This window comes from Colletes gigas, unplaced genomic scaffold (genome assembly GCF_013123115.1).
Source record: "Colletes gigas isolate AHSC1104 unplaced genomic scaffold, ASM1312311v1 Colletes_gigas_Sc00023, whole genome shotgun sequence".
Lineage (NCBI taxonomy): Eukaryota > Metazoa > Arthropoda > Insecta > Hymenoptera > Colletidae > Colletes > Colletes gigas.
The window spans coordinates 1-27,276 of NW_025106652.1; the positions used below are offsets into that span (position 1 = coordinate 1).

General features: G+C 38.3%; 2 protein-coding genes across 5 annotated transcripts; one reads left to right on the top strand and one right to left on the bottom strand.

Moving 5' to 3' along the window:
- The first annotated feature begins 13,022 nt into the window (after nt 1–13,022).
- On the top strand, nt 13,023–17,814 carry LOC122401242 (importin-13-like). 3 transcript variants are annotated; one of them, XM_043403246.1, is made up of 9 exons: nt 13,023–13,289; nt 13,533–13,701; nt 13,772–13,936; nt 14,019–14,159; nt 14,242–14,492; nt 14,850–15,609; nt 15,762–16,671; nt 16,867–17,013; nt 17,393–17,814. In XM_043403246.1, the coding sequence occupies exons 2-9, from the start codon at nt 13,561–13,563 to the stop codon at nt 17,641–17,643; spliced, it is 2,766 nt and encodes a 921-aa protein (XP_043259181.1). In that variant the 5' UTR covers nt 13,023–13,289; nt 13,533–13,560; the 3' UTR covers nt 17,644–17,814. The 3 variants fall into 3 exon arrangements, with proteins under 3 accessions (XP_043259181.1, XP_043259180.1, XP_043259182.1); XM_043403245.1 differs by having other exon boundaries at nt 13,361–13,701; nt 17,393–17,813; XM_043403247.1 differs by lacking the exon at nt 17,393–17,814 and having other exon boundaries at nt 13,023–13,701; nt 16,748–16,897.
- A 140-nt stretch (nt 17,815–17,954) lies between these two features.
- Nucleotides 17,955–26,266, bottom strand: LOC122401241 (5'-3' exoribonuclease 1). Of its 2 annotated transcripts, XM_043403242.1 has the most exons (20): nt 26,248–26,266; nt 26,076–26,171; nt 25,397–25,837; nt 24,647–25,094; nt 24,193–24,446; nt 23,874–23,995; nt 23,401–23,783; nt 23,041–23,333; nt 22,682–22,968; nt 22,336–22,612; nt 21,988–22,266; nt 21,757–21,917; nt 21,202–21,584; nt 20,667–21,124; nt 20,312–20,398; nt 20,080–20,241; nt 19,482–19,718; nt 18,954–19,373; nt 18,550–18,706; nt 17,955–18,432 (listed from the first exon to the last, which is right to left on the bottom strand). In XM_043403242.1, the coding sequence occupies exons 2-20, from the start codon at nt 26,148–26,150 to the stop codon at nt 18,380–18,382; spliced, it is 4,977 nt and encodes a 1,658-aa protein (XP_043259177.1). In that variant the 5' UTR covers nt 26,151–26,171; nt 26,248–26,266; the 3' UTR covers nt 17,955–18,379. The 2 variants fall into 2 exon arrangements, with proteins under 2 accessions (XP_043259177.1, XP_043259178.1); XM_043403243.1 differs by lacking the exons at nt 25,397–25,837; nt 26,076–26,171; nt 26,248–26,266 and having other exon boundaries at nt 17,969–18,432; nt 24,647–24,815; nt 24,920–24,973.
- Nucleotides 26,267–27,276: the final 1,010 nt, after the last annotated feature.

Genomic DNA, 27,276 nt, shown 5'->3' on the forward strand with positions numbered 1-27,276 from the left:
GCTTTCGCCCTGCTGCGCTGCGCGCGCAGCCTTACGGCGGATTCGCATTTAACGGGAACTGCTCCCCTATATTCTTGTGCGGACGAGACCATAAGTCTCGACCCCACAGTACTCCCCCCCGAGTAACAGCGCTCTTTGGTTTCTTTATTTTTGGTTTACAATTAACTTATATCTACTTAGATCTACTTATTTATTAAATTGCACGCGTTTTTTATTTATATATGTTCTAAGTATTTTTGGCGTACTCGTGGAAGGCGCGGACTCTACCTGTAACCTTTCGGTTACTGTAGGCGGTTGTTCTTCTATGTTTTCGGGCGTGAAAAACGCGGGTTTTAAACGCTCTACAGATATGTTCTGCGCCTTTTCGTTTATCTCTATTCGGTACACTTGGTCCGATATCCTTTCGAGTACTCTATGTGGCCCGGTATACGGTCGTTCTAGCGGCCGTTTTACCGCGTCCATGCGTAAAAATACGTGTGTACAGTAACGAAGTTCCTTAAATCTAAATACACGTTTTCTATTCTTATGTACCACTGGTACTGGTCTTACGGCTCGCATGTACTGCCTGAATTCCAGGAGGAACATGTCCGGGTTTGGGGTGGAATCGCCCTCTAGAACGAATTCCCCTGGAATGCGCATAGTCGCGCCGAACATGTATTCCGCGGGCGACGCGTTGGTGTCTAACCGTACCCGCGAACGCAACCCTAGCAATACCGTCGGAAGTTTCCGCGACCAATTTGTTTCACACGCGTGGCACATGAACGCCGCTTTTAGGTCCCGGTGCCACCGCTCGATCATCCCGTTGGATGCTGGGTGATATGCGGTTGTTCTAGTTCGTTGGCACCCGATGAGCGACAGTAACGACGCGAAAAATTGGGATTCGAACTGTTTTCCCTGGTCCGTTGTGACTATCTTGGGTGCTCCGTAACGAGACACCCAGGTATCGAAGAATGCTCTTGCCACCGTTGGCGCCCCTATTTCGCGTAACGGCACGGCTTCAGGCCATCGGGAGAACCGGTCGATCATCGTCAATATGTACCGATATCCGTCCGATTCCCGCAATGGCCCTACTATGTCCACGTGGATTTGGTCGTTTCGACCATCGGGTGCCACGAACGGTGCCGGATTGTTCCGTACGTGCCGCGTGACCTTCGAGGTTTGGCACGGAATACAATTTTTACACCAGCTCGTTACGTCGCGACACATATTCGGCCATACGTATCTCTGCCGAATTATCCTATCCGTTACCTTCGCGCTCGGATGTGCTAGCGCATGAAACAAATGGAAAACTTTTTTCCTTAGGGCACTGGGAATGTAAGGGCGCACCGTTTCGCCGGACTGTTCGCAATATAATCGCGTGTGGGCCGGACCCCACATAAGGCGCACGAGTTTGAGAGGATGGTTGACATCGTCTCGGATTCTCTCTAACTCGTCGTCACTCTCTTGTGCCTGCGCCAGTTCGCACAACTCAATGTCCGTGGGCAGTCTTATGGACTCTATGCGCGACATTGAATCGGCCACGATGTTGTCGACCCCTGGAAGGAATTCGATCTGGGTCGTAAACTGACTTATATACGACAGCATGCGCACCTGACGCGGATCGGCCTTATCAGCGCGCTGCATAAATGCGTATATAAGCGGTTTATGATCCGTCACGATTTTGAACTCGCGTCCTTCCAGGAAATGCTTGAATTGTTTGACAGCAGAATAAGCTGCTGTCAACTCCCGATCGTAGGTACTGTACCTCTGTTGAGCGGGGTTGAATTTTTTTGAATAGAATGCTAGAGGTTTCCACGAATCCTCTAGCTTTTGCTCTAACACCGCCCCCATTGCAAATTCGGATGCGTCTGTGACCACCCGCGTCTCGGCGTCCCCCGAGGGATGCGCTATCAAGGTCGCGTTTGCAAGGCTTTCCTTGACTTTCCGAAAGGACTCTTCGGCCTCTACCGACCAATTAATTTTTGTCTTGTCCTTTCGCCGCGACTGCGTAAGGTACGCGTTTAAGGGTGCTTGGAGAGTGGCAGCGTGAGGTATACTTCGTCTGTAAAAATTTATTATCCCAAGAAATCGACGCAACTCGACGATTGTCTTGGGTTTCTCAAAGTTTTGAATCGCGTCAATTTTTCCGGGTGTCGGTTTGTAACCTTCTCTATTAATCAAATGGCCTAAAAACGTTAGTTCTGGTACCCCGAATTGACACTTTTCTACGTTAATTTTTAAATGAAACTTCTTAAGTCTCTCAAGGACTGTCCGCGTGTGCGCGATATGTTCTTCCCTCGACGCGGAAGCAATCAGTATGTCGTCTACATATACGAATGCAAATTCCAAGTCGCCGAGGGCGCGATTCATGTACCGTTGGAACGTTTGACCGGCGTTACGTAACCCGAACGGCATTGCCAAATATTCGAACAAGCCGAACGGTGTAATCACGGCGGTCTTAGGAACGTCCTCCGGCGCTACCGGGATCTGCTGGTAGGCTTGATGTATGTCCAAGCAAGAAAATATTGTTTTTTGATGTAAGTTTATCGAGAAATCGTGAATATGCGGTAAGGGATGCCTATCCGGAACTGTAATATTGTTCAATGCGCGATAATCTCCGCACACTCTCCATTCCCCGTCTTTTTTGGGGACCATGTGGATGGGGCTGGCCCACGGGCTGCTTGATGGCCTACACACCCCAGCCTCCATCAGACGTCGAAACTCCAGCTTAGCTGCTTTGAGTTTGTCTGGTGCGAGGCGCCTAGCGCGCGAGGCAACCGGATGCCCTTTTGTCTCTAAATAGTGGAATACCCCACGTTCCTGTAGCGGAACTGCTTGGGATATTCCCGTCACTTCCGGAAATTCAAGTAATATGCCCGCGATTCCCGATGAGCGATCGACGGTGTGCGTCGAGACGTGGTTCACGTTCTTTGTCGTGCACCGAATTTGCAATTTAGTGAGCGAATCTATTATTCTCCGCCCTCTCAAATCCACGGTGATGCCGTAGTGCGTCAACAAATCAGCACCTACGATCGGGTATGGCACGTCTGCCACGCAAAAGTTCCACGTGATCGGTCGTCGTAGACCGATTTCAATGGTGCGCGTCGACTCGCCATACGTGTCGACACGCGTATTGTTCGCGGCATAGAGCCGCAGACCGCTGGCCACGGGCTTGCAATTTCTGGCTACAGGCAAAAGGGATATGTCTGAACCCGTGTCTATCAGGAATATCTGTCCCGAAATTTTGTCCTGGACGTGGAGACGTTTTGAGTTTAATATATTACTACCCTCACACCCTGTCCCCGCGGGGGAAGGTATTTCTAGTTTTCCGTCCGCGGTGACGGTTTCGGCCACGTACAATTTTCGGGGTCCTTGCACGCGTATGCTTTGGCCCCGAATTTGCTATGGGCCCAGCACACGGCGGGAGTTAGCGTCGGAGCCGCTCGATTTCGCTCGCCCGAACGACCGGCAAACCCGCGTTGCCGTGATTTTGACCGCGACCGCGACATTGCTTTTTCGAGGCGCTCGAAGCTGGCCGACATCTTTAACACCGCGTCGGTCAGTCTGTCGAGCTTCGCCTCCATTGAATCGCGGTTTGACCGATTCCTCACATTGACCGATGCGACGACGTGGCTGCTTTGCGAAGTAGACTCGCATATTCTATCCGCCAGTTCCGCGAGGTCTTGCAATTTCGGCACTTTTGCCGTGACTAATATGGTTTTCACCATTTCTGGCATCTGCTCTAGAAAAATCGAGCGCATCACCTCGTCGTCGCATCGACCGTCGTCCAGGGCACGCAACCGGTACAGTATTTGCGACGGTTTCCCTTCTGTGGTAACCTGCCCTTTTAATAACTGCCGGAGTCGGCTTTCCGCTGATGCCGCGTACGCGGACATGATACGCGTTTTCACGAGATCGTATATATCGTCCGCTCGTGGTCCCGTTAATAAATCCCTAATAGAGGATACGACCTCCAGATCTAACGCCGCGACGAGGTAATCTACCCGCGTTCTCGCATCTGTTATCCGCGCGGTATTAAACGTAGCCTCGACTTGCAAAAACCACAGCATCGGATCTTCGCGAAAAAATTTCGGAATCTTGGGGACGCGGTACGAATCGACGCTTCCAAGATGGCCGTCGCTTGTGGCGTTGTTCACCGCCATCTTGCTGCCCTTATCTCACCTTGCTTCGCTTCTCCTGACGCTCCACGCAGCCCTCTGCTTCCTTTTGCCGCTTGGCCGGAACTCGTTCCCCGTGTCCTGGTCGACGTTGTCCTCTGCGCTGCACGCCGAGGTGTCCCCACGATGTGGAACGCTGATCCAGCAACACGTGCGTCCAATGGCGTCAGTTGCACCCTCCTGCTCTGGATCCTCTGGATCCTTGATCTGACTCGTTCAGTTCTTCGACAGTTTGACGGTAAAGACTCGTCGGGGTCACCAGTTGTGGGATTATGCTGCCTTGATGCACGTGGTTCGTTTCCACGTATGATGCGCGTGCGTTCGTAGGCCCACCCCTACGACCACGGATATTAATATTTGAAATGACTGAACGCGTGTATATAACAACAACAACAATAACAAGTATTCTTTATTCACGCTAGGCGTACAAGTCTTGGTTTAACAACAGGAGTTTTTACTCTGGATCTTTTGGAGGTGCTTCTTGGTGCAGTTCAGAGATGCCAAAAAAGCACCGCCGGGTGCACACGCACACATGACAGATACGCGTACGTGAGCTCGTGGAGTTTCGGAAAGTCGACAAAGGCAAACTGACGCATGCCCTCTTTCTCGATTCTCCGAAGCTGCCCGAAGTAATTTCGGATCGCCTCGTGGGAGTCGAGAGAGAAAGGCTCACATTTGCCTTCTCGCTCTAAACAACTGAAATCCGACCTCCCGTCAACGGCATACGATTTGGATTCTCGAGCCGAGATTCTCGACTGCCCAGGCATTTTTACTTTCCGACCTATGTAGGCGCACATAAGCAAAGTACCCATAATGAAAAAAAAATTTTGTAAAATTTATTTTACGGAAATACACGTTTTAAGACCTCCTGATCATATTTTAATTATTGAAAAAAAAGACATTTTTTTTTATTCCCATGTATGAGCAGACATATGTATATTATTAATACGATTTTTGAAAATCAAAATACTTTAAGATTGAAAATTAATAAATTAAAATGAGATTCCCCTCTTTACCAGTATTGTGCACGCTGTGGTATTTTTCAATAAGAAGAGTACTTACTTTTATAACATAAACAAAACAGTAGAATTAATAATTGCAGAAATTAATTATTAATGATTTTCCTCGATTGTTTTGAAATAACCGTATCAATTGGTTATGACGAACTAAATAGAACTAACTAGAAACAAAGGAAAAGTGATCCCGTTTGCCCGTTCAATACAAAGTATGGGTTGGATTTTAAATTTTAAAAGGACATTGTCGAATATTTTTAAAGGTACAAAACATAGCGTTTCATTTTAGAACAGTAACCTGAAAGTACCTGAAGTATAAGGTACAAATACCTGAAGTATAAGGTAAAAAGTACGAGCTACAAGGTACGACTATCCGAAAATCGTTCACATTTTATCAATGTAAATGAAGCGGCCTTTCCATCAGAGTTAAATACAAAATTTTGTAATTTCTGTGAAAACAAAACTTTCAGTAAATGTACGTGGTGCTTGAAATTTTTATGTTTTGACTGTTTTTGTGAAAAGTACCATCCAGATTCATGTACTTCGTACATTGAAAATAACATATGTTAAATGTAATCGGTTAAATTTAACTTTAAAAAAAAATATTCGAAGGTCAGACAAAAATATGATGTCATATTTAGTGTACGATTAAAGTATGATTGAAAAAATAAAAAAAAAAAGTTCAAGCAGGGTTCGAACCTGCAGAGCAGGAGAAGTTCGGAACTTGCAGGAAAAGACCTCAACTCACGCCACGCTGATTACTGGTGAACATAGTTCTATTTCTGAAAATAAGTACCTGTAATAACTTTAATAATATCTCAAAGTAAAACCTAACCCAAAACCTGGTACCATTCCAACTTTTCCTTGTTAGAAACGAGTTTTCAATTTGTCTTAGCGAAAATCGCAATCACATTTTGCACATTATTCTAAAACATTTGTGGTATTCGTTTTCAATGCGATTTAAGTAAGCATGTAATGTATAAGATTTCATTTAATATTTTCTTTTCTAGAGAAGATAGAGAAAAAGTTTATATAATTTTTTTTATATAAAATTTAATTCGTCCTAAGATTTATATGAAACATTTAAAAGATTTTTTATACATTATGCCTATATATCGGAACAACTATGAAACAAGAGGTATAATCTGTACGGAGTGTATGTGTGTGGCTAGGAGAACCGTTATCGTTGGCGTCGATAGGAGTGTTTAGTCTAAGCTAGAGTAGGTATCGAGTGAGGTGTTTAGGTTTAAGCTGAAATACGTTTTAGAGACTGCGTCTCGAACGTGCGTTTTGTTTAGATCATTATTATAAGATAGGAATAAGGAAGGGTCGACTTTGACTGCAGGAACGTCACTCTGTATCGAACGTTAGTCGAGAGCAGTCACAGTTTTACGTTTATGATCTTTTACGTTTACGTTTTATGTCTTTCTTTTATGTTCTTTATGTTAAATAGTTAGTAAATATTAAATAATATAATTATATCGTTACGTTTATTGTTCACGTATTTGAATCCGTCCACACGCCTCTCTGACCATCCTCGACAATCCTTACAAATCATTATTATCCATGGACTGATTATAGTCAAAGTCTAACCGGACTTTGAAATGAGAACATAAAACTTAAATGTAAAGTTTCATTTAAATTCATTCAGCTATTTATACTCAATCGTATTAATAATATACATATGTGTGCTCATACATGGGAATAAAAAAAATTTCTTTTTTTTCAATAATTAAAATATGATCAGGAGGTCTTAAAACGTGTATTTCCGTAAAATAAATTTTACAAAATTTTTTTTCATTATGGGTACTTTGCTTATGTGCGCCTACATAGGTCGGAAAGTAAAAATGCCTGGGCAGTCGAGAATCTCGGCTCGAGAATCCAAATCGTATGCCGTTGACACGATTTCGGATTTCAGTTGTTAAGAGCGAGAAGGCAAATGTGAGCCTTTCTCTCGCGACTCCCACGAAGCGGTCCGAAATTACTTCGGGCAGCTTCGGTGAATCGAGAAAGAGAGCATGCGTCAGTTTGCCTTTGTCGACTTTCCGAAACTCCACGAGTTCACGTACGCGTATCTGGCATGTGTGAGTGTGCACCCGACGGCAGTGTGGCCAGATCGGGCATAATTGAGTGCATCGAAATCGACAACAGTGACGACGAACTTCCTTAGCGTCTAACGGAATGGTGGGGATAGCAGGCATACACTACCGCACGAGCCACGTGTACGTGAGCTCGGCACTTCGCACAACTTCGGCAAATCGATAAAGAACGCTAGTGTGAGCCTTTCCTTCTTGCTCTTGTAAAAGAGAAACAGCTGAAATACGACCTCGCGATAATCGGCATACGATTCCAAGTCTCGACTGCCCCAGCATTTTTACTTTCCGACCTATATGTAAGGTATAAGGAAATTTATAAAGTATCATATTGAAAAAAAAATGTTGAAATTTTTTTTTAGCGGAAATACACGTTTTAGGACCCCCTCATCATATTGTGACTACTACAAAAAAACATTTTTTTTTTTGTTCCTATGCTATTGACATGATTGCGTCTAAACGGCTGAATGAATTTCAATGAAACTTAACATTTAAGTTTTATGTTCTCGTTTTAAGGTCTCATTATATTTTAAGCGTGATCAGTTCCCATATAATGATGATTATACGTCTGTAGTTTTATAATTATTTCGATACGTATACATCATTTGTAACAAATTTTTAAAGCGATTTATATAAATCTTAAGAAGGATTAAGATCAAATATACTTTTCTCCTATCTTTCCTAGACAGGAAAAATTAAACGAAATCTTATGCCTTGCATACCTACCTAAACCACATAAAAAACGTATTCCACAAATATTTTAGAATAATGTTGTTCAAAGCAGTCTTACTCGTAAAGGGTTAATTAAGGGTTAATTAAAATGAAAAACCACTCTTAGCCAGTACCGTGCACGCTACAGAAATAGATTACTACTGACTTTTCCCACTATGTTTTTTAATAACCGTATCAAATTGTTACACACAATCAAATGTTATATATTTGACTTAACTTTACATAACAAAATAATTGTAACGATAGGTAAAAGAATAACGTGCACGCTACCGTTCAATGGAAACCACGGGAAGGTGGTGGTCACTTCCATCAGGAGGGAAATGTAAAAAATTGTTATTTCTTTGTAACATTATCACATGCCGTATATTAAAATGTTTTTATTAATGTAATGAAATTACAATATAATGAAAAACTAACTCGTGAATGCATTAATTTTTATTAATATACACACGAGCCATAAAAATGGAAAAATGATATAATTGTTTACATTTCCAAAGGATGGGATGTCGGGATAGGACGTTTGCGATTAAGCTGGCACGTTATGTCGTGCATTGTTGCTCTTACGGTACCGTGACGTAAGTGTAACAAGGCGCGACATTCTACGTCATAGCCACACTATCTACAGCAAGCAATTTCACTAACTAAAAATATACGGCAAAATATAAGCAAATAAATGAAGAAAAAAAATGATAGTTAGAGCAAGCAGAATAGTATTTACAGCAAGCGAAATACGTAAAAAAAGTAACAACGCGAGACAAATTGAACGACTATTTACATATTAGCGATGTCCAAAAAAAAATATTTTGGACATCACTAACAAGACTGCGGTTGCAGTGTAAGCGCTTTCGCGTGACGTTATGGTACATGCATCACACCTTGTTGCCTACGTCGCGTACCGTACGTCAGCACTCGCATGAAAACGTTTATACTGTCATTGCAGCCTAATAGTACGAATTTACTATAGAGCCTTTCTCTGGAGAGAAAAATCTCTCTAGAGAAAAGCTCTGTAGTAAATCGGTACCTTAATTTTCGTCATATGACGTAGCGGGAAAATTCTCAAAGTTATTGTCATATGTTGCGTTTAATCTTAAATTACACTTTTGCTTCTTAGCAAATCTATGATATAAATTTTTGGAATACAATAGAGCTAGATGATCGTCATCTACCTCCATGGGTTGAGAGTTTTCCCTCTGCGCCTTTAACGAAGATTTCACAACGCAAATAGAGTTGACGCTGGCCGAAGAAAGTTTATTCCGTTTCTTTGTTTTTATGTCAGGTAACATGGAAAACAATCTTTCTGCATCGGCATTGGAATTTGGAAGTGATCTAATTGTATTTACTAATTTCATCAATTCAGGAAATTTAATTTTATAGTCCAAATTTCGCGTTAATAAAATTGTTTTCCAGAAACCATCGAATTTCATCTCGATAAGCGTCTGTCTACCTTTCGTTGTAAATTCCAAAGGCAATACTGACCATTCTGTTTGCAGTCCTTCTTCGTCGAAACCGCCGAATTTCTTAGCGATTAAGAGAACATTTCTGAAGGAAATGTCTCTATTTGTATCATTTAATATAAAAGGTGGTTCAAAAACATACAACATGCTAAGAATTGCTCGACGAAGACATGCTCGTTTGCAGCTGTAATATAAAACATTAAACAATTTTTCCTTACGGTTTCTACGATGTCGGACTTGCCTTCTGCATTCAGTTGATGCAGAAAATTAAGACACTCTGTTCCTAAATTTATACTATTAAATGGAAGTTGATTTTCGACTACAGAAAAATTCATCATTCTTACTAGATCTATGTGTTTCAAAAGCTGCGGTTTCAGAAAATTGCGTAATATATCGCATAAAAGTTCTGCCGCAGTCTTTTGAAGCAAATGAATTCCTGTCTCTTGAGTTTGAAAGAAAATGCTAAATTTATAAAAAAAACTCAAGAGCGTAATTTAGATAATAAAGATATGCTTTGGCCTCTGGATTTTGCATCGAGATTAACAGACGTTCCCCGGACTCTGATTTCTCGCTTATTGTCAATTCTTGCAAAAAAAGCAATACAGAGTCCCAATTCTCTAAAAGTGTAACTACGGATGTATAATGCGATAACCATCGCGTAGAACACAATTTTAAAATTTTTCTGTCGGTTGTTTGAAAACATTGCTGAAATTCGCGGAATATAGCCGAACGTTTGGGACTACTGTATATGAAAGTTGCTACTTTTCGTAACAACTCCTCGCATATGTCTGGAATGGTATTGCACGCTTCGCGCACTACCATTGCAGACAGATGACATGGACAGCGGACAGTCAAAAATTTGTCCCTGCATTTTGTTGCAAGCTTTGTCATAAAGGACGAGTGTCGCCCTGTCATGACAGCAGCGTTGTCACATGACAACGCGACAATATTTTCGAACGGAATTTCTCTTTCTATCATGGCAATTTCAAATGTTTTATATAAATTATCTGCGTCACAATTTCTGGCATCAAGATGTAATAATTCTACCAATTCCGTTCGAACATCCAAAGTCTCGGGTGCAACATAACGAACAAGAAACGTCATCCATTTCTCGTTGGTCGAGTCGGATGTTTCGTCAATATAAATAGAAAATTTAGTGTTTTGTAAAACACTAGAAATACGTTTTGTTTCTAAAGGATACAAAACGTTTGATATAATATTTGAACACTTTGTTCGACCGAACGACATATGTTTCAAGACATCAGGATCTTGCCCAATGTCTTTGAAAACTTCAAGAATCGTCTCTGCGGTTCGATACGGAATATTTTTTTCGGCTATTAATTTGGCAAATTTGATTTCCGCGGATTTTATCCTTTCATCCAACGACAGAGGCGATTCTTCGGATTGCGTCGTAAAATTATTATTCAAATTGTCTGCGTTATCGTTACTCTTTTTATAATTCTCAATGTGACACTGAGAATCTGCATGATTATAAATCGTCGATAATCGACATGAAAATTGATTGTTGCAAACCGAACAGAACCACGAATAAGGGTCGCCATCGACTTTATGCAACCATGGCTTGAAATAATCATTCTCAAGCCATTGAGGCATAAAAGTCCTTTTAGAAGTACTATTTTTTTTATGACACCCAGATTCTCCGTGTCTATACACGTTTGAGGAACCGCAAGAATAAGACTTATTGCATAACGTACAATAAAAACGACTTCTATCATGGGGTACTGCACGTATCCATGATTTAAATCTATGATCATTTATCCATGAAGATAAAAAACCGCGCTTACACTTATTCTTCGATTTCACAACCGTTTCCATGATATAAAAGCAGAAAAGCGAAAGAACAGAAAATTACAGAATACCTACGCGAAAGCTTTTTTTCAATTTAAATGTCTCAGAATGACCTACGGCACGTACGAAATAAAGTTCTATTGAATGAATAGCAGTATATAGACGACAATTTAATATATTTCATTTTGCAGAAATGAATTTAGAGGGGAATCAAAAAAAAAGGAAAGAAGAATATAGACGTTCTAATATATGGCATGTGATAATGTTACAAAGAAATAACAATTTTTTACATTTCCCTCCTGATGGAAGTGACCACCACCTTCCCGTGGTTTCCATTGAACGGTAGCGTGCACGTTATTCTTTTACCTATCGTTACAATTATTTTGTTATGTAAAGTTAAGTCAAATATATAACATTTGATTGTGTGTAACAATTTGATACGGTTATTAAAAAACATAGTGGGAAAAGTCAGTAGTAATCTATTTCTGTAGCGTGCACGGTACTGGCTAAGAGTGGTTTTTCATTTTAATTAACCCTTAATTAACCCTTTACGAGTAAGACTGCTTTGAACAACATTATTCTAAAATATTTGTGGAATACGTTTTTTATGTGGTTTAGGTAGGTATGCAAGGCATAAGATTTCGTTTAATTTTTCCTGTCTAGGAAAGATAGGAGAAAAGTATATTTGATCTTAATCCTTCTTAAGATTTATATAAATCGCTTTAAAAATTTGTTACAAATGATGTATATGTATCGAAATAATTATAAAACTACAGATGTATAATCATCATTATATGGGAACTGATCACGCTTAAAATATAATGAGACCTTAAAACGAGAACATAAAACTTAAATGTTAAATTTCATTGAAATTCATTCAGCCGTTTAGACGCAATCATGTCAATAGCAAAGGAACAAAAAAAAATATCGTTTTTTTCAATAGTCACAATATGATCAGGGGGTCCCAAAACGTGTATTTCCGCTAAAAAAAAATTTCGAAATTTTTTTTCATTATGATACTTTATAAATTTCCTTATACCTTACATATAGGTCAGAAAGTAAAAATGCTGGGGCAGTCGAGACTTGGAATCGTATGCCGATTATCGCGAGGTCGTATTTCAGCTGTTTCTCTTTTGCAAGAGCAAGAAGGAAAGGCTCACACTAGCGTTCTTTATCGATTTGCCGAAGTTGTGCGAAGTGCCGAGCTCACGTACACGTGGCTCGTGCGGTAGTGTATGCCTGCTATCCCCACCATTCCGTTAGACGCTAAGGAAGTTCGTCGTTACTGTTGTCGATTTCGATGCACTCAATTATGCCAGATCTGGCCACACTGCGTCCTTGCATTTTGGGGAGGACGCGCTTTCGCCCTGCTGCGCTGCGCGCGCAGCCTTACGGCGGATTCGCATTTAACGGGAACTGCTCCCCTATATTCTTGTGCGGACGAGACCATAAGTCTCGACCCCACACTACTGCGAATGCAACGCTATCTGCAAAATAAAAGTAGAGTTACAATGGAGGGGAATCTAAATTGTGAAAAAAACACCATTTCATTTGCAACAACCTAATATAATTGAATTTAGCAATCATTAATGATTTTAGGCACACGTACACACATAGTAAATATATAAAGAGGCACTGTGTATGTCAAAATCATCCATACAATTGGTGGATTGAAAATTATATGTTATATATTCGTGCACTAATGTGTCGGCCTATAAAAAGTAGGGTTGCAATACTAATTCACATTCCTGTCTAAGTCACATGGTTTTTGTTTACGTGGATTCTATCTTTAATTAAACAGAGGATGAGTGAAACATGGTATTTGACAATTTAAGAATAGAATCGAACAGGACGAATATATATCTACTCCTGTATAGTATTGCATTATTTTCGCAGTTCAGCTTTTCTCATCGTCGATATTTGCTGACTAAATTATAACCGTTTATATATTTTAAAAGCTATGATGAAAATAGGGCTCTCACAGATGGTGAAAGAGAGAATGGGCGAGCACAGGCGGGTGTTTAGCAACTCGTAAGATTTTTAAAGCGACTAGAAAAGATCGTGTAAATAAGAATTAACAAGATTGACGCGAAAATTCTCAGGTGCTGTGGTTTAAAAGACTTTTCAAAAAGACGATAGAAAAATTCTCCGCGATATGACCTGTGAAATGAACTAAATTCAAAGCCCTGGTAGAATTGAGTGGCAAAAACAGTTCTCTGCTGACAATGAGACTTTTGTAGAATATAAATAAACAATACTGTAACTCTGGCACAGATCTTACAGGATAAACAAGTAATTTGTGATGGATTATGTAACTGTAGTTGAACATGCAGTGAGACAGTTATACATGGAAGGAAATAATGACGTGCATTCTTGGCTTTTACGGGTTCAGGCCTCCCCGGAGGCTTGGACATTTGTCTGGGAACTTCTAGACCCTTCTAAAGTATGCAAATTATTTGTTAATCTCTTGTCATTTGACCTGTTACAATTACAAATCTTAATTCTTGTTGCAGTCGTGGGAATTACAATTTTTTGCAGCTACTACATTGCACACCAAAATTTCTAAACAATGGGATGAAGTGCCTAAAAATGAATACCCTGTTCTGCAAGAGCGTTTGCTCAGTATTATGAAACAACCAAATATGCCCAAATTTGTCCTCTCTAAACTCTGCCAAACGGTAATATTTTTTATATTAGTTACAAATCTATTCAGGTTACTTTAATATTGTCATGGTGTATTAATAAACTTTGTGGTTTTAGTTGGCTGGATTTGTGATGAATGTCAGTGCTACTGAAAATGAGGAAAAAGATAAAAATATTGTAGACGAACTCATGAGGATATTGCCCTATGATTCGCTTCCTATGTTGGAATTGTTACTACGCACGCTTTCTGTGTTACCGGTAAAAGTAAAATACATATAAATACACCATGTTAATATTTAGTGCTTTTCAAACTAATATCTGCTTTCAATACCTCAATTAGTCTGAGAAAAGATTTGAAGAAAAACTTAAGTTACCCAAAACTTTGTGTAATGGTTGGTACAGAACCACATGGCTTCTACAACAAATTTTCTCAATGTGCAATCCAAATTCCCAAAATAGCGATAATGCATTGCACCTGTTAGCAATGGAGTGTGCATTATCGTGGCTCAAGGTCTATCAACTTCCTTTAGATGCAACTGGACAAATATATCCTCATTTACTAATTGCTGCAGCGTATTATGCGCCAAGCAGGTACAGGCATTCAATTTATACTTACAGTAGTGCCCACTTAAATATCCGCGCTCGGGACCGGTCGCGGTCGCGGTCGTGGTCGTTTAAGTGGTCATGGTTATTTCTCAGAATTCAACGGAGATAAGGAAAGAGGATATGTGCGAGTAAAATACAATAGCTGGCATCCGGAACCATATATACAATGTATTGATAACAACCAGTGTCAAGTTACGCTCAATGTTCAAAGCCGCTTGGTTTCCGAGAATTGGTGGGAATAACCGCGGACATTTAAGTGGGCACTACTGTATTTCAAACTTATCAGCAGCATGATATATATATATATATATATACATATATATATTTTGTATTGAATTAAAGAGAAGGTTCGGACGAGGAAAATGCCAGAGGTTGGGAAATTGTTCAAGAATGTTTAACTATAATAGTAACCCATTATGAACTTAGAAATAGACCGCAAACGTTATGGAATTGGGCGCGAAATTTGGTAATCATAGCTAGGCAATACAGCGGACAGTACTTCTGTGAAATCTTAACTGCTATTGGCGAAACTCATAGCAGAGAATTTTTAATTGCTTTAGTGCAAGGAAATGATACACAAAAATGGACTTCTGAAAACTTGATCGAGTTACTATTAGAATGTTCGGAACAAAAAGGACGGTATCCGACGGATGAAACTCGGAGTTGTATACCATTTGAATTTTGGTCCTTGTTACAAGATGATACTGCTACGCTCGACGAACCTTACGAGAGTTATGCTTTAGAGGCTGTAAAACCCATTTATGCAAGATTGGCTCAAGCATTATTGCGAAAATCAACGCTTCCTTCATCTCCGAGTGAAGCAGGGGACGCGGAAGAACGGGAACTCTTTAGATGTTACAGACAGGATATTGCGGACACCTTCGATTACTGTTATAGGGTACTGAGAGAAGATTTATTGATACTTCTCGGACAAAGATTAAGTCAAACACTGAACGATACGGAAAAGTGGACCGACGTGGAATCAACGTTACACGCTTTCGAAGCTATAGCGGTTAGTGTTGGCGTAGAAGAGTCGCATTACATTCCTGCTCTGATGGATTTGATTCTCACTCATATCCCTTATGATCACTATCCGAGAGAGGTAAGTTCTCTTTTACTAAAATCGTGCATAATCGAATTATGGAGTAGTCTGTAACAGTTTAGAGGGGACACTGTACGTTGAAATTTGCCAAATATTTTCTAGAAAATAATTACAATATTATAGATATTTGAAAATTTATTAAACATTTACAGCTTTTAGCATGCGCGTGTTCAACAATAGGATCGTACGCCGAGTGGATAGGGAAACATCCGGATCCCTGGCTAGAAAGAGTATTGCAAATCGTGACTTTAGGTTTAGTCAGTGGTTCCGTGACAGCACCCCTTGCTAGTATGGCTTTGAAGGACCTAGCAAGAGAATGTGGACGACACATGGCACCTTTTGCGCCATCTATTTTAAATACAATTGAGCAAACACTTCCAAACGTTACACCCGGCGGCATGGAAGGTTTGCGATTGATGTACGCCGCCGGCAAATTATTAACCAGTTTATCCACCGTCGAAGAGCGACTAGCCCACCTCGATGCCACGTTGGGTTTTTGCATAATAAAAATACGAGAATTGTTGAAGCAACCATTGTTCATGGCCCGCGTTGCTGTAACAAAACAATTAAAAATGGTTAGTATGTTTTTTTCTACGCTGGAAGAATCTATCGGAAAGACTGTACTACACGGACTACTCCCAATATTCAATCAAATTGTTGGGCATCCTGAGTGGGGGCAGGACAATGCTACACTAGAAGAGATGTACGTTTGCGCACAAAATTCTCTGTCATCGTTGTTGCATCCCGAAGTTGATGCCCGACCTCTTCTTCCGATCTTGGCTGGTTCATACAAAACGTGGCCCCACCCTGCCGCGTTGGATCTTCTTCGACAACTTGTACCACTGTTCGGACGAGATCCCGATAATGTCATAGGACCCATTTTCGGAGAATTGAGTTCGGTAACGTTAAGCGGTGTTAGAGCCTGTAGATCCGTTAATGGTAATTTGTCTGATTGGGCGGAACTGATGGAGGCATATCTTGGACTGTTGGGCCAAATTTGCAAGAAAAATACTAGGATGTTGCTGCAAATCCCAGATCAAATTCCGGAGATGTTACAATGTGGTAAGCCTCAGCTTTTTTTGTCCACCATTTTTCATTATTGTTAGAAATTGAAACATAACGTTTCGACCCTTTACAGGTTCCCTTCAGATGTTCTAATACATATTTTCTTTTTTCTTCGCGTGTACTTCTATAAGCCTTAATTTTTCCTCGTTGAGGTATATTTCACTGGCACGGTACGCACAATGTCTCTTACAGGAATCAATTGCTTAACGCTACCGGAAACTGGAGCAGTCAAAGCAGCTGGGTATTTCCTCACTCATGCCATCAGACAGAGTCCACACTTGCAAACGTTCATTCAACCAATCGGCCAAGAACTCGTTTCTGTGATTTTACAATGTGTGGGTACGTAGATGATCTTCTCTTGATATTTATGTACAGGGATGGGCACATTTAATTGATTTTGTAATCGAAATACATGAAAAATACTGAATATACAGCGTCTCCCACTTAACTTGGTATATTTAAAATGCTCAAGTTAAGCGGGATATATGATGCGATGATCTTACGTCGACATTTGCTGGTATTTTGTAGTCATTCATACCAACGAACACTCTTTTGTATTCAGTATCCATAGTAGACTTCGAATACATGCAAACCTCCATGACGGGAGTTTTCTATTTATGTAGGATGGAGCTTTTTGAAATACATTTTGCCTATCCCTGTTTGTGGGTACATTCTTTGATATAATAATTCTAAAATTGTAACGTGCCACTGTAATTAGGTGGAGTGGTACCACGGAACAATTTAGAACCTCATGCAGAAGTTTTATTAGCACTGAACAAAACGTGCGTGGAATGGATGGCACAATGGCTTCGTGTCGCATTCGAAAAACACTCGGAACTATTCTCAGTCTCAGAAGTACAAAAAGTATCTTTTATACGTATTGTCATACGAGAACGGTATTATGCAGGGCGAATGTGCAAGATTCTAAAGGATTTCAATCTTCAAAATTTAGCTTCGCCTAAAAATTGAACTATAATGCCATATCAGCGATAAAATAAAAAATGTAACAAAAAGGAACTCATTGTATCAATGAGTATACTCGATACTGTTTGCGTATTGAATGATATCTTTTTCGCGAACAGACTTAATCAGGATAAACGTTTATCTTTTATGTAACGAGTAATTTTAAATAAAGACCGAGACGATGGTAAATATGTAGGATAAACATGTTTATATTACATAACACATCATTTTTATTCATTTTCATTGATCAGTGCGTTTTACAAATTTACACATACAATGCATTTATTGTTTTTTTTTTGTAATGCAATTTTAGTTTTTACATGATTCATCGTTATGTCAAAAATCAAAACTCTGCCAATTCTGAGTAAGAATAATTGAGTGATTAGCAAAATATACACCCCACAAAAATAACGGGTTATATCTCGTAGTCGACTAAAATTGAAATACTTTTTTCCCCGCTTTTGTTTAATGTAAATTAAATGATCATATTTCGCGGCTAAAAATAGTCAGTGTGCTAAAGTACATCAAACATAATTTCGTGTATTCTATAATACTTAATAGTGTTCCTCCATACAGACCCCAATCGTACGTATAAAAATCAATTTATAATTAACGTATCTTTTAACGTCCTTTTGTACAGTATAATGAGCCAATATATGTACTTATAAAAGAAATCTAAAGTAATGCTACTTACAAACCGAATATTATGTACACGAGACTTCAATCTCTTCCAAGTTTTGCATCAGTTGCGTGCACTCTTGTACACGCAGGACCAATGTTGTCGTCTTTTGGAATCTTTTATTACAAAATATAAAAAAGAGGTATTCAAAAGATGGAGATAAATATGTCTCAATATTTTGTATTATTTTCATGTGTTTTGTCATGTTGAACTTCTTTAATCAGATTTCTTACTGTGATTTGTTTCCTCAACTTGAGACGGTATATTAAATTTCGCAGCAACCCGCGATTTCTTAGGCTTTGCGATTACATCCTGTGTATTTGATGTTTGGCGTGAACTGCATTGTGTAGATTTTTGTTTCTCGGTAGTCGTGGCGACGGTTTCTTGTTTCTACAAGAAAAGATTTATATTTCAAAATTTCGTTGCAACTGCGAATCAGAGATGGGCGAAAGTAAACAACAAAATTCAAATAACGAATAAAAGATAATCAGTTTTTGATTTGTTGTTTTTTTTTTATAAAAGATACAATTCCAATTGTGTAATCGTATTATGATCCATGTTAATCCAATAAAAGCTTATCTGAGTAAAATACTGCCCATCTCTATTGCACGTGTATCCATAAATGATTTTCTCAAACCTTGGTAGGCAATTCATTTTTCTTCTTCTGTTGTGCTACTGGCTGAAGATAGTCTTTCTTAGATTGATTCGTCCCCTTGGTTCCATCCTGCTTGGCAGTGATGTTTCTACTATTTTTTTGTGCTTGCAGTGGAACGAAAGATGTACTGTTTTTTATTTCAGACTTCGATACGTTTTGTGAAGAATGCAGCTTGTACTGATTATTCTGATTGTGCACTTGCTGATACCCTGGATTATGTTGCACTTTTACGGGTGTGTAATGATGGTAGTGTTGATGTGGTTGAGGTTTTGCAGATTGAAACAGTACTCCTGGAGGTCGTACATTCGGCGGCCAAGAATTATTTTGTCGGCCAGAATACCAATGCACCGGAGGTAGCAAAAGTGTTTTCATATTTGGTAGTACATTGGCCAAATTTAATTCCTAATTTAAAAAAAAAAAGAAAAAAAACGGAGAAAAAAAGAAAAAGATGATACGTCGTTAAGAAATTGAAATATGATAAAACACGTTAAAGCTTTCAACTTTAATTACCGTGTAAACTTTCTCGGCAGCACTACCTGCTGCTCGACTATGATTCGAACTGGGATCTCCCACAAATACCCTCTTATCTGGTAGGAGTATGTGAGCACGAATTAAATTAGTTTTTTCATCTGTGAAATAGCTAAATCGAGGCACTCCGACTCCACTAAGTTTATAGTAATACATTAACTGTGAACAGTACCAGACCAATTTCTTTTCGTCCTTTACTTTTTCGTTTTGTCTAGCATGCTGAAAGGGATATACGTTGTATAAAAATAAACTCTTTGAAATTTTATTATTATGATTAGCAATGGAGCCTGATAAAAAAAATAAACTCTTTGAAATTTTATTATTATGATTAGTCATGGAGCCGGCAATGATACATGTTATTAATACCTAAGCTGAAATTGTAATATTATGATTAGCGATGGGGCCGACACTGATACATATTAATAAATACCCAAGCAATTCGATACCAAGGTATTTAAGAGATTAGTTAAGTGTCAGATTTTTCGAAATGCTAATAATATCAGTTCGATATCATTATCACCATTAATTATTTAATATATGTTTCGTATTTTTTTTAATCGATATTTCGTTTAATACATACATCAAATAATTGTTGCACCAACGGAGGTGTATCCAATGTTTCATCTTCTTTTGGGGTTGTATTATTGGAAGGCGTTTTTGGCGTTGTTGACTGTGTGCTTTGTTCTATGTTTTCATTCGAAATTTTTAGTACGGCCTTCAGAAACGCACTAGGATCTTGCGGCTAAATTACAGCGATCGACAAATTAGCCGATTTAACGATAACAAAATAATAGAGAGTAAAAGATACTCACGGAACTTTCAGGAAAGCCTTTATTGATCTGCTTTACCTGTGGACCTGTCGATACTTGTACTGCAGTCTTCGGCGACCCATTCGGCTTCTAATAAGTCAGAACGATCTATAAGATTTTTTATAAAACCACGAGACGAATATGCAGGGTAATTTTAAAAACTGGAATATATCTCCAAACATAGATATAAAACATTGTACATAAAAAAATTGAAAACAACAAAATTACATAGCCTAAAAATAGTCTTCATTGCAAAATCGAACTGTTCCGACATAAATTGTTTCTTTATTTTTGCTTCAAAAAAGCTACCAAGACTTGCCCTAGTTTCTAGAATCACCCTGTATACCATTAAACTGACCTGCGATTTATGCAATTCGTTCCACAAAGCTTGGAACTCAAATGACGGCTTCGATGTTGATGGTTTTTCCGGTGTATTCTCCAGAGGCGCGTTCTGGGCACTCTTGGTCGGTTTGTGCGTTTCTCGCACGTTCGCGATGGTGTTCTGCATGTTGCACTGCTTCCATCTATAAGCATTCGGCGGCGGCGCCAACCGACAGCTCTGATTCGACTCTTCATTATTCCTCTGAATAATGCGCAGTTTCGGCGACGTCAGTGGCTCCGCCGACGAATGATTCTTTTTCTTGTATGACGCGAAAGCGCTTGCGTTTGCTGCGCACGATTGAGCTTCCTGATTGGAGGCGTGCTTCCAGGCCTCCATAGCATGCTCTATCCTCTCGCCGTGACTAATATTTATTAAATCAATCGGCGACAGACGATACGCACGTAAGTCTGTGCATCCGTTTATGCTGAGCCCACCTTGAAACAATCAATTCGTAACATCGATACTCTTTCTTCCCTCAAAATTATGCCCAAAAGTTGCATTGTTGGTTTACCTGGGAATTGTTTATCGAACAGAATATCGTACATTGTGTCCAGTGGGTTTTCAGCCTTGTGTATGCCTATGACGGTACCCTTGAAACCCAGAGGAACCATGAAATTGTCTCTGATGCAACATACTCTATCCAAAAAGTAAGTTTGTGTTTGTGGATCCGGCGAAGTGTTACGCAAATTCAGACCGGGTTTGAAAAGCAAATGAGGCTTTACTAGCATTGGTATATGCTTGACATTATTGCTCTGCGCACTGAGAAACTCATCCAATTCTTCCTCTAGTTTCTTCATTAAGTTGGGTTCAAGAGCTTCTGTGTCACAGGGACAACTTTTTAATCCTTGAAGTTCCTCCTTCAACCACGCTACAATGTCGTTTAATGTTCCCGAACTATACGTTTAAAAGAAAGACAAAAAAAACAAAAATAACACAAAAGAATAAAATACGTTACTTCAGTAAGCATAGTTTATTTTCTTGTAAACGTTTCTACTTGCAAAGTTAAAGATGATTGGAAAATAAATATTAAAATTTATAAGCAGATCTGACCTAACAATTCGCTTACCCTTTATCGAATAAATTATCTTCCATAAAAACATCATTGGACACAATCTGTGTTAATCGTTCGAATAATTCCGGGCATTTCACCATATAACTACGGATCAAATCAACGGCTTTCGAACTATATAGCCACTGTCCATTTTCTTTCCGAGTATAACCGGGTACCTGTAAAGGTGTACACAATGATAGAGATCTAGTATCTATACAAAGACTCGATGATTGATATTGGGCTTACTTCCTCGTTTTTTTTGTTGAACTTTAAATTCAACCCAATATTGTACTTCGCCTCTTCTAGATAAAATTCATCCGAGGTTTGCTTCACATAAATTGAACCTGTGATTCTACTCAAAAGGTGAGCACTTATGCCTAATCGTTGCGCAGCTATACTTCCTCGCATATATTGAATTTTATGTTGTTGCTGAAGCTGTTTTATCACTTCTAATGATGGTTCTGGAGTCACAGCCACTGATATTTTTATTCTGGCTGACTTTTTACAAATCGCAGACTCAACTACCTATTAAAATATTCTTTCATAAAATACTGCCGTTTCGTTGATACGAGGAAACAAATTTGTGTAACATACTTTCCCCATTCCACCATAATGAGGATGTCCTAACATAAAACAAATTGATTCCGGGACAAAAATATCATCGACATTCTTATATGATAATGAATGATGACTGAAGACTGGAATATTCTTCACTATCACTTGGTAAGCATAAGCTATCTGCGACTCCGACCACTGTTTTTCGAAACGTACTTCCCCGCGATTGTTACAGATATATTTACTGCCTACTATTGGTCGTGCATGAATTAAAATATTTGTTTCTCCGACTTCTATTCCACGAGAAACTTTGTATCTACAAATACGACGATATGTACTATAGCACGTGACTCTATTGTATGTGTAAAAACACAACCTAACTTACGTTTCAATGATATGTTTCCTTTGCATATTCCACTCCTGGCCAAGCAAACCCTTCAGTTCTTCTTCGTTTATATTTTCGTTACAATAATTCATTTGCGGGTGAATTAAGCTTAATTTTTTATCACAATTTGAAACGCCCACTACTTGAGCCTCCGTCAAGCGCGGCCAATTTACAAACACTAATTTACCTAATAGTTCGGATGCTACGGACGTCAAGTCCGTTTTAGGAGGAGGTTTTATATATAAAATCATACTACTATTGATCGAGCCTCGATCAAACACTTTTACCTGTGTCACGAACGCAATAAATAAAATAAATATACTGACAATATTAATTAATTATAAAATTGATAAACTTACCTTGGTCTTCTCCAACTTTGCTGTATGTTCTATGAACCGTAACATAGGAAAGCCAGGACAGTACTCGTCCACTTTTGCACCAGGAGATAATCCTCTCACTAATTTTTCCCGAGGTACAATAATATCCTCGCGATTTAAGAACTGTACGTTTACATGACTGACAACGCCAGGAAAATATTTAGATTCTTTACAGATACCCATATTTTCTTCTGTGTAAGAAAACAAACACATTGGCCCATGCCTGTTTCTTTTCAATTCTTTGGGATTTAATTGCGAATAACAAGGTTCCATAGCTATAAAATTTAATTGAGTTAGTTTTACTCACGACAGTTCGAAATTTGTACAACCATTTTCACATACCATCTAGTAAATCTTTTTCATCTATAAACGGAATAAGTACAACACCCTCCCATTCTTGTCGTTTACCGTTCAAATCTGTCTTAAAATCCGCTGGATAATAATTGATTATAGGTGAATCTTCCTCAGTTAATAATGTTTGGAATGCTTTTGGTAATAAATCTTTACTGTATGGCGGTAATACGGCTAATAGTTGTTGAAACGGTAAAAATGGCTCTCCTAAATCAAATTCCAATTTTAAATCTTTAAAACCTTTTATGTCCGAAATGTAAGGTGCATAATGATGTGGGTAATACCACGACCAACTACAACATCCATTATAATAATAATTTAAATTCCACTGAATTGCTTTGACATAGCCTTCACATAGAGCACGTAGAAAATCTCTGAAATATTTTATAACAAGACATATAATTGATAAACAAAAAAACATTAGAAAACTATTAGATTATATTATTTTTTTTTGGCATACTAACTCATCTATATTTTCATGTTCTAATTTATTTATATAATAATCTTTTTTATGTCGGACAAATTCCATATTATAAGTTTCACGTTCCGATTCATCATCTTCTTCATTTTCATCAGAATCCGGCGACTATATTAAAAAGCGTTAATCAAGATATTCCAAATGCAATTATACAGGGTAATTCTCCCGCCATTAGATTCGAAAAGAATATTGCAACCTAAACATCGCAGCGATAATTGACTGATCGATGAAGCAACAACGATATTACCGCGATGTTTACGTGACGGCATTCCTTTCAAGTTACAAGTATATACATAAATAAGTACCATGTCAGCCGCAGATCTAAGTAAAGCATCAAATTCTTTATCTTCTGCACTCTTTGAAAATAGAATTTCTTTGTTATCTTCTAATTTTTTACAACCGGTTCTGTCGGATTCAGTAAAACGCCTTCCCGTTTTACTCTCAAAATATTTCAAATTTGCCCAATGATCGGAAAATGTTAATAAATCAAACCGACTAAGCCTTTCCATAAATTTCTCAAATCTGTCCAACTTTAAAGTTCCCGATTCATTTATATACCCTAAAATAAACTGCATGATTTAAATAATTCTTGGAACATATTACAGTAGTGCCCACTTAAGTAACCGCACTTTTGCCCACTTAAGTGTCCGCGCTTATCCTTTTTCCTTATCTCCGTTGAATTCTGATAAATAACCATGCCTGCTTAAAGTGGGCACTACTGTATTTTAAATATTATTTCTCATTACAGATCAGACATACCATCTAATGTTGGTAATACATCTATATAGACTTGGTACAACACAGGCAATGTACCATTTGAAATGTGTAAATTTGCCAAATGTGGAATGAAATCATTTCCTATAAGAAATCCCATTAAAATCCAATCGTCAATGAGCTTTTCAATGTCAAAAGGAAAAGGTAACTTCTCCTTTAATGAAGAAAATTCATGAGTTATATATTCCCTTAACAGGGATAAATGGAAGAGACAAAACTTTGTTTCTTCGGGAGTTATAATTTTCGTTTGCGGTTTACCAAACTTCACTTCTTCCCTCAGTAATGTAAAATACAACTCGTGAGTGCATAAACCTAACATTATTAAATCTGCATCTAGACCATACAAACAATGTCTAGTATGTGGATCATAATCTGGTTGGGACTTCATGTAACGAATATAATCCATTATTTTATGTTCTCCTTCACCCGCGACCTAGAACAATTTTTACAGCTTCCTAAGTTTTTTAAATTTACAATATCGACTATCTACTTAATGGGAAATGCTGCCTTTGTGGTTTCAAAATAACAATATATTGTATATTTTATCAAAATTTAATATTAACACATTTTTTTTATGAAAACTGGCAGGAATAGTGTTCAAAGTAGGTACTTTTAATATATGCATAAAACATTTATGTTAAACATTTTATTTTGTCACAAAATATTTCCAAATTTTGTTTTTTTTACCCAAAGATGATATTCCCCCTTAAGTAACAGTATGCCAAAATTTAATACCTGAGATCCACTGAATATAACTTTGCATTTTTGCCAAAGTTTGTCATTTGAAATTTTGTATGTAATAAAATATTTTAATTGTTTATCCAGTTTATACATAAAAAGTGTTCCTGGAGTTATACAATTAGAATCAAATCGTTTCTCATTCGGCACATTGATACCTTTTACTTTTGCATTAGCCTCTTGGGACTCCATATTCTTTGCAGCTCTGAAACGTCTACTCCTCTGTTGATTAATTTTTGCACGTGGTGCTACACCATCGATTGCCATAAAAAACAACTTCTGAGGTCGGATCATATTAAATAATATTTCAATATACCGAAATATATTTTTAAATATAGTTTCTTCTGTGATACGAAATGTAACATCACTGTCATTAGGATGCGAACATCCATGTATGATACCATTCATGTCTAAATATACGTTATCAAACTCTGGTATCTGCAAACAATGATGTAATCATTATTATTATTCTTTTTGGCAATTGGAATAATTATATAGATGCAAAAAAACATCTGTTTATGATAATGCTATTATGTATTTCTACAACAAAAATGTTAATGTTTAAGAACAGATACAGGACGTACAATAATGCAGAAAGAAGCATAAACGAGAGTTAATCGGAGAACTATTGAAAAAGAATAAAGCAAATATTACTGTTTATTTTTATTTCAATTACCTGATAGTCCTTTAACGATTCACTAACGCAAGGATACCTCTCACTTATATACCTAAAGAACTTTGGTATACCCATTTTAATTGAGAAGTTTATTTCCTAATAAACCGAAAATTTCATGTAATTCACGTTATAAACACTATTGCTTGTCAAAATACTTTTTTATGGAAATTACGAATTGATTGTAAGTTTGCTTCGTCAACTTCGTGGATAAATAGTAACTACCGAAGATAGGTATCCCCCGAGTCCCTGAGATTTAGTAAGCCTTTGTGTAGCGCCACGAGTGTTGCAACACTAAACTAAATAAAAGGGAAGGAACCTTGAATTCTGTTTCAATACTAAAGATTCGTTTTTACATAGCAACTAAAGTCATGACATTTACTGTCGTGTAAGTTTATATCACAATGTGATATGGTGTGGGAATAATGCAACTAGGGAAATTATAACATCTTTGTTGAACGTCGATTATTATATAAATTTACGTCCGAATGCTTCGACGCTCCAGAGCAGTGTGGCCAGATCTGGCATAATTGAGTGCATCGAAATCGACAACAGTGACGACGAACTTCCTTAGCGTCTAACGGAATGGTGGGGATAGCAGGCATACCCTACCGCACGAGCCACGTGTACGTGAGCTCGGCACTTCGCACAACTTCGGCAAATCGATAAAGAACGCTAGTGTGAGCCTTTCCTTCTTGCTCTTGTAAAAGACAAAACAACTGAAATACGACCTCGCGATAATCGGCATCCGATTCCAAGTCTCGACTGCCCCAGCATTTTTACTTTCCGACCTATATGTAAGGTATAAGGAAATTTATAAAGTATCATAATGAAAAAAAATTTTGAAATTTTTTTTTAGCGGAAATACACGTTTTAGGACCCCCTGATCATATTGTGACTATTGAAAAAAAAGACATTTTGTTTGTTCCTCAATGACTAACAATAAGTGAATTGCAATAACGAAAAAAAAATTTCGAAATTTTTTTTTAGCGGAAATACACGTTTTGGGACTCCCTGATTATATTGTGACTATTGAAAAAAACGATATTTTTTTTTGTTCCTATGCTATTGTCATGATTGCGTCTAAACAGCTGAATGAATTTCAATGAAACTTAACATTTAAGTTTTATGTTCTCGTTTTAAGGTCTCATTATATTTTAAGCGTGATCAGTTCCCATATAATGATGATTATACGTCTGTAGTT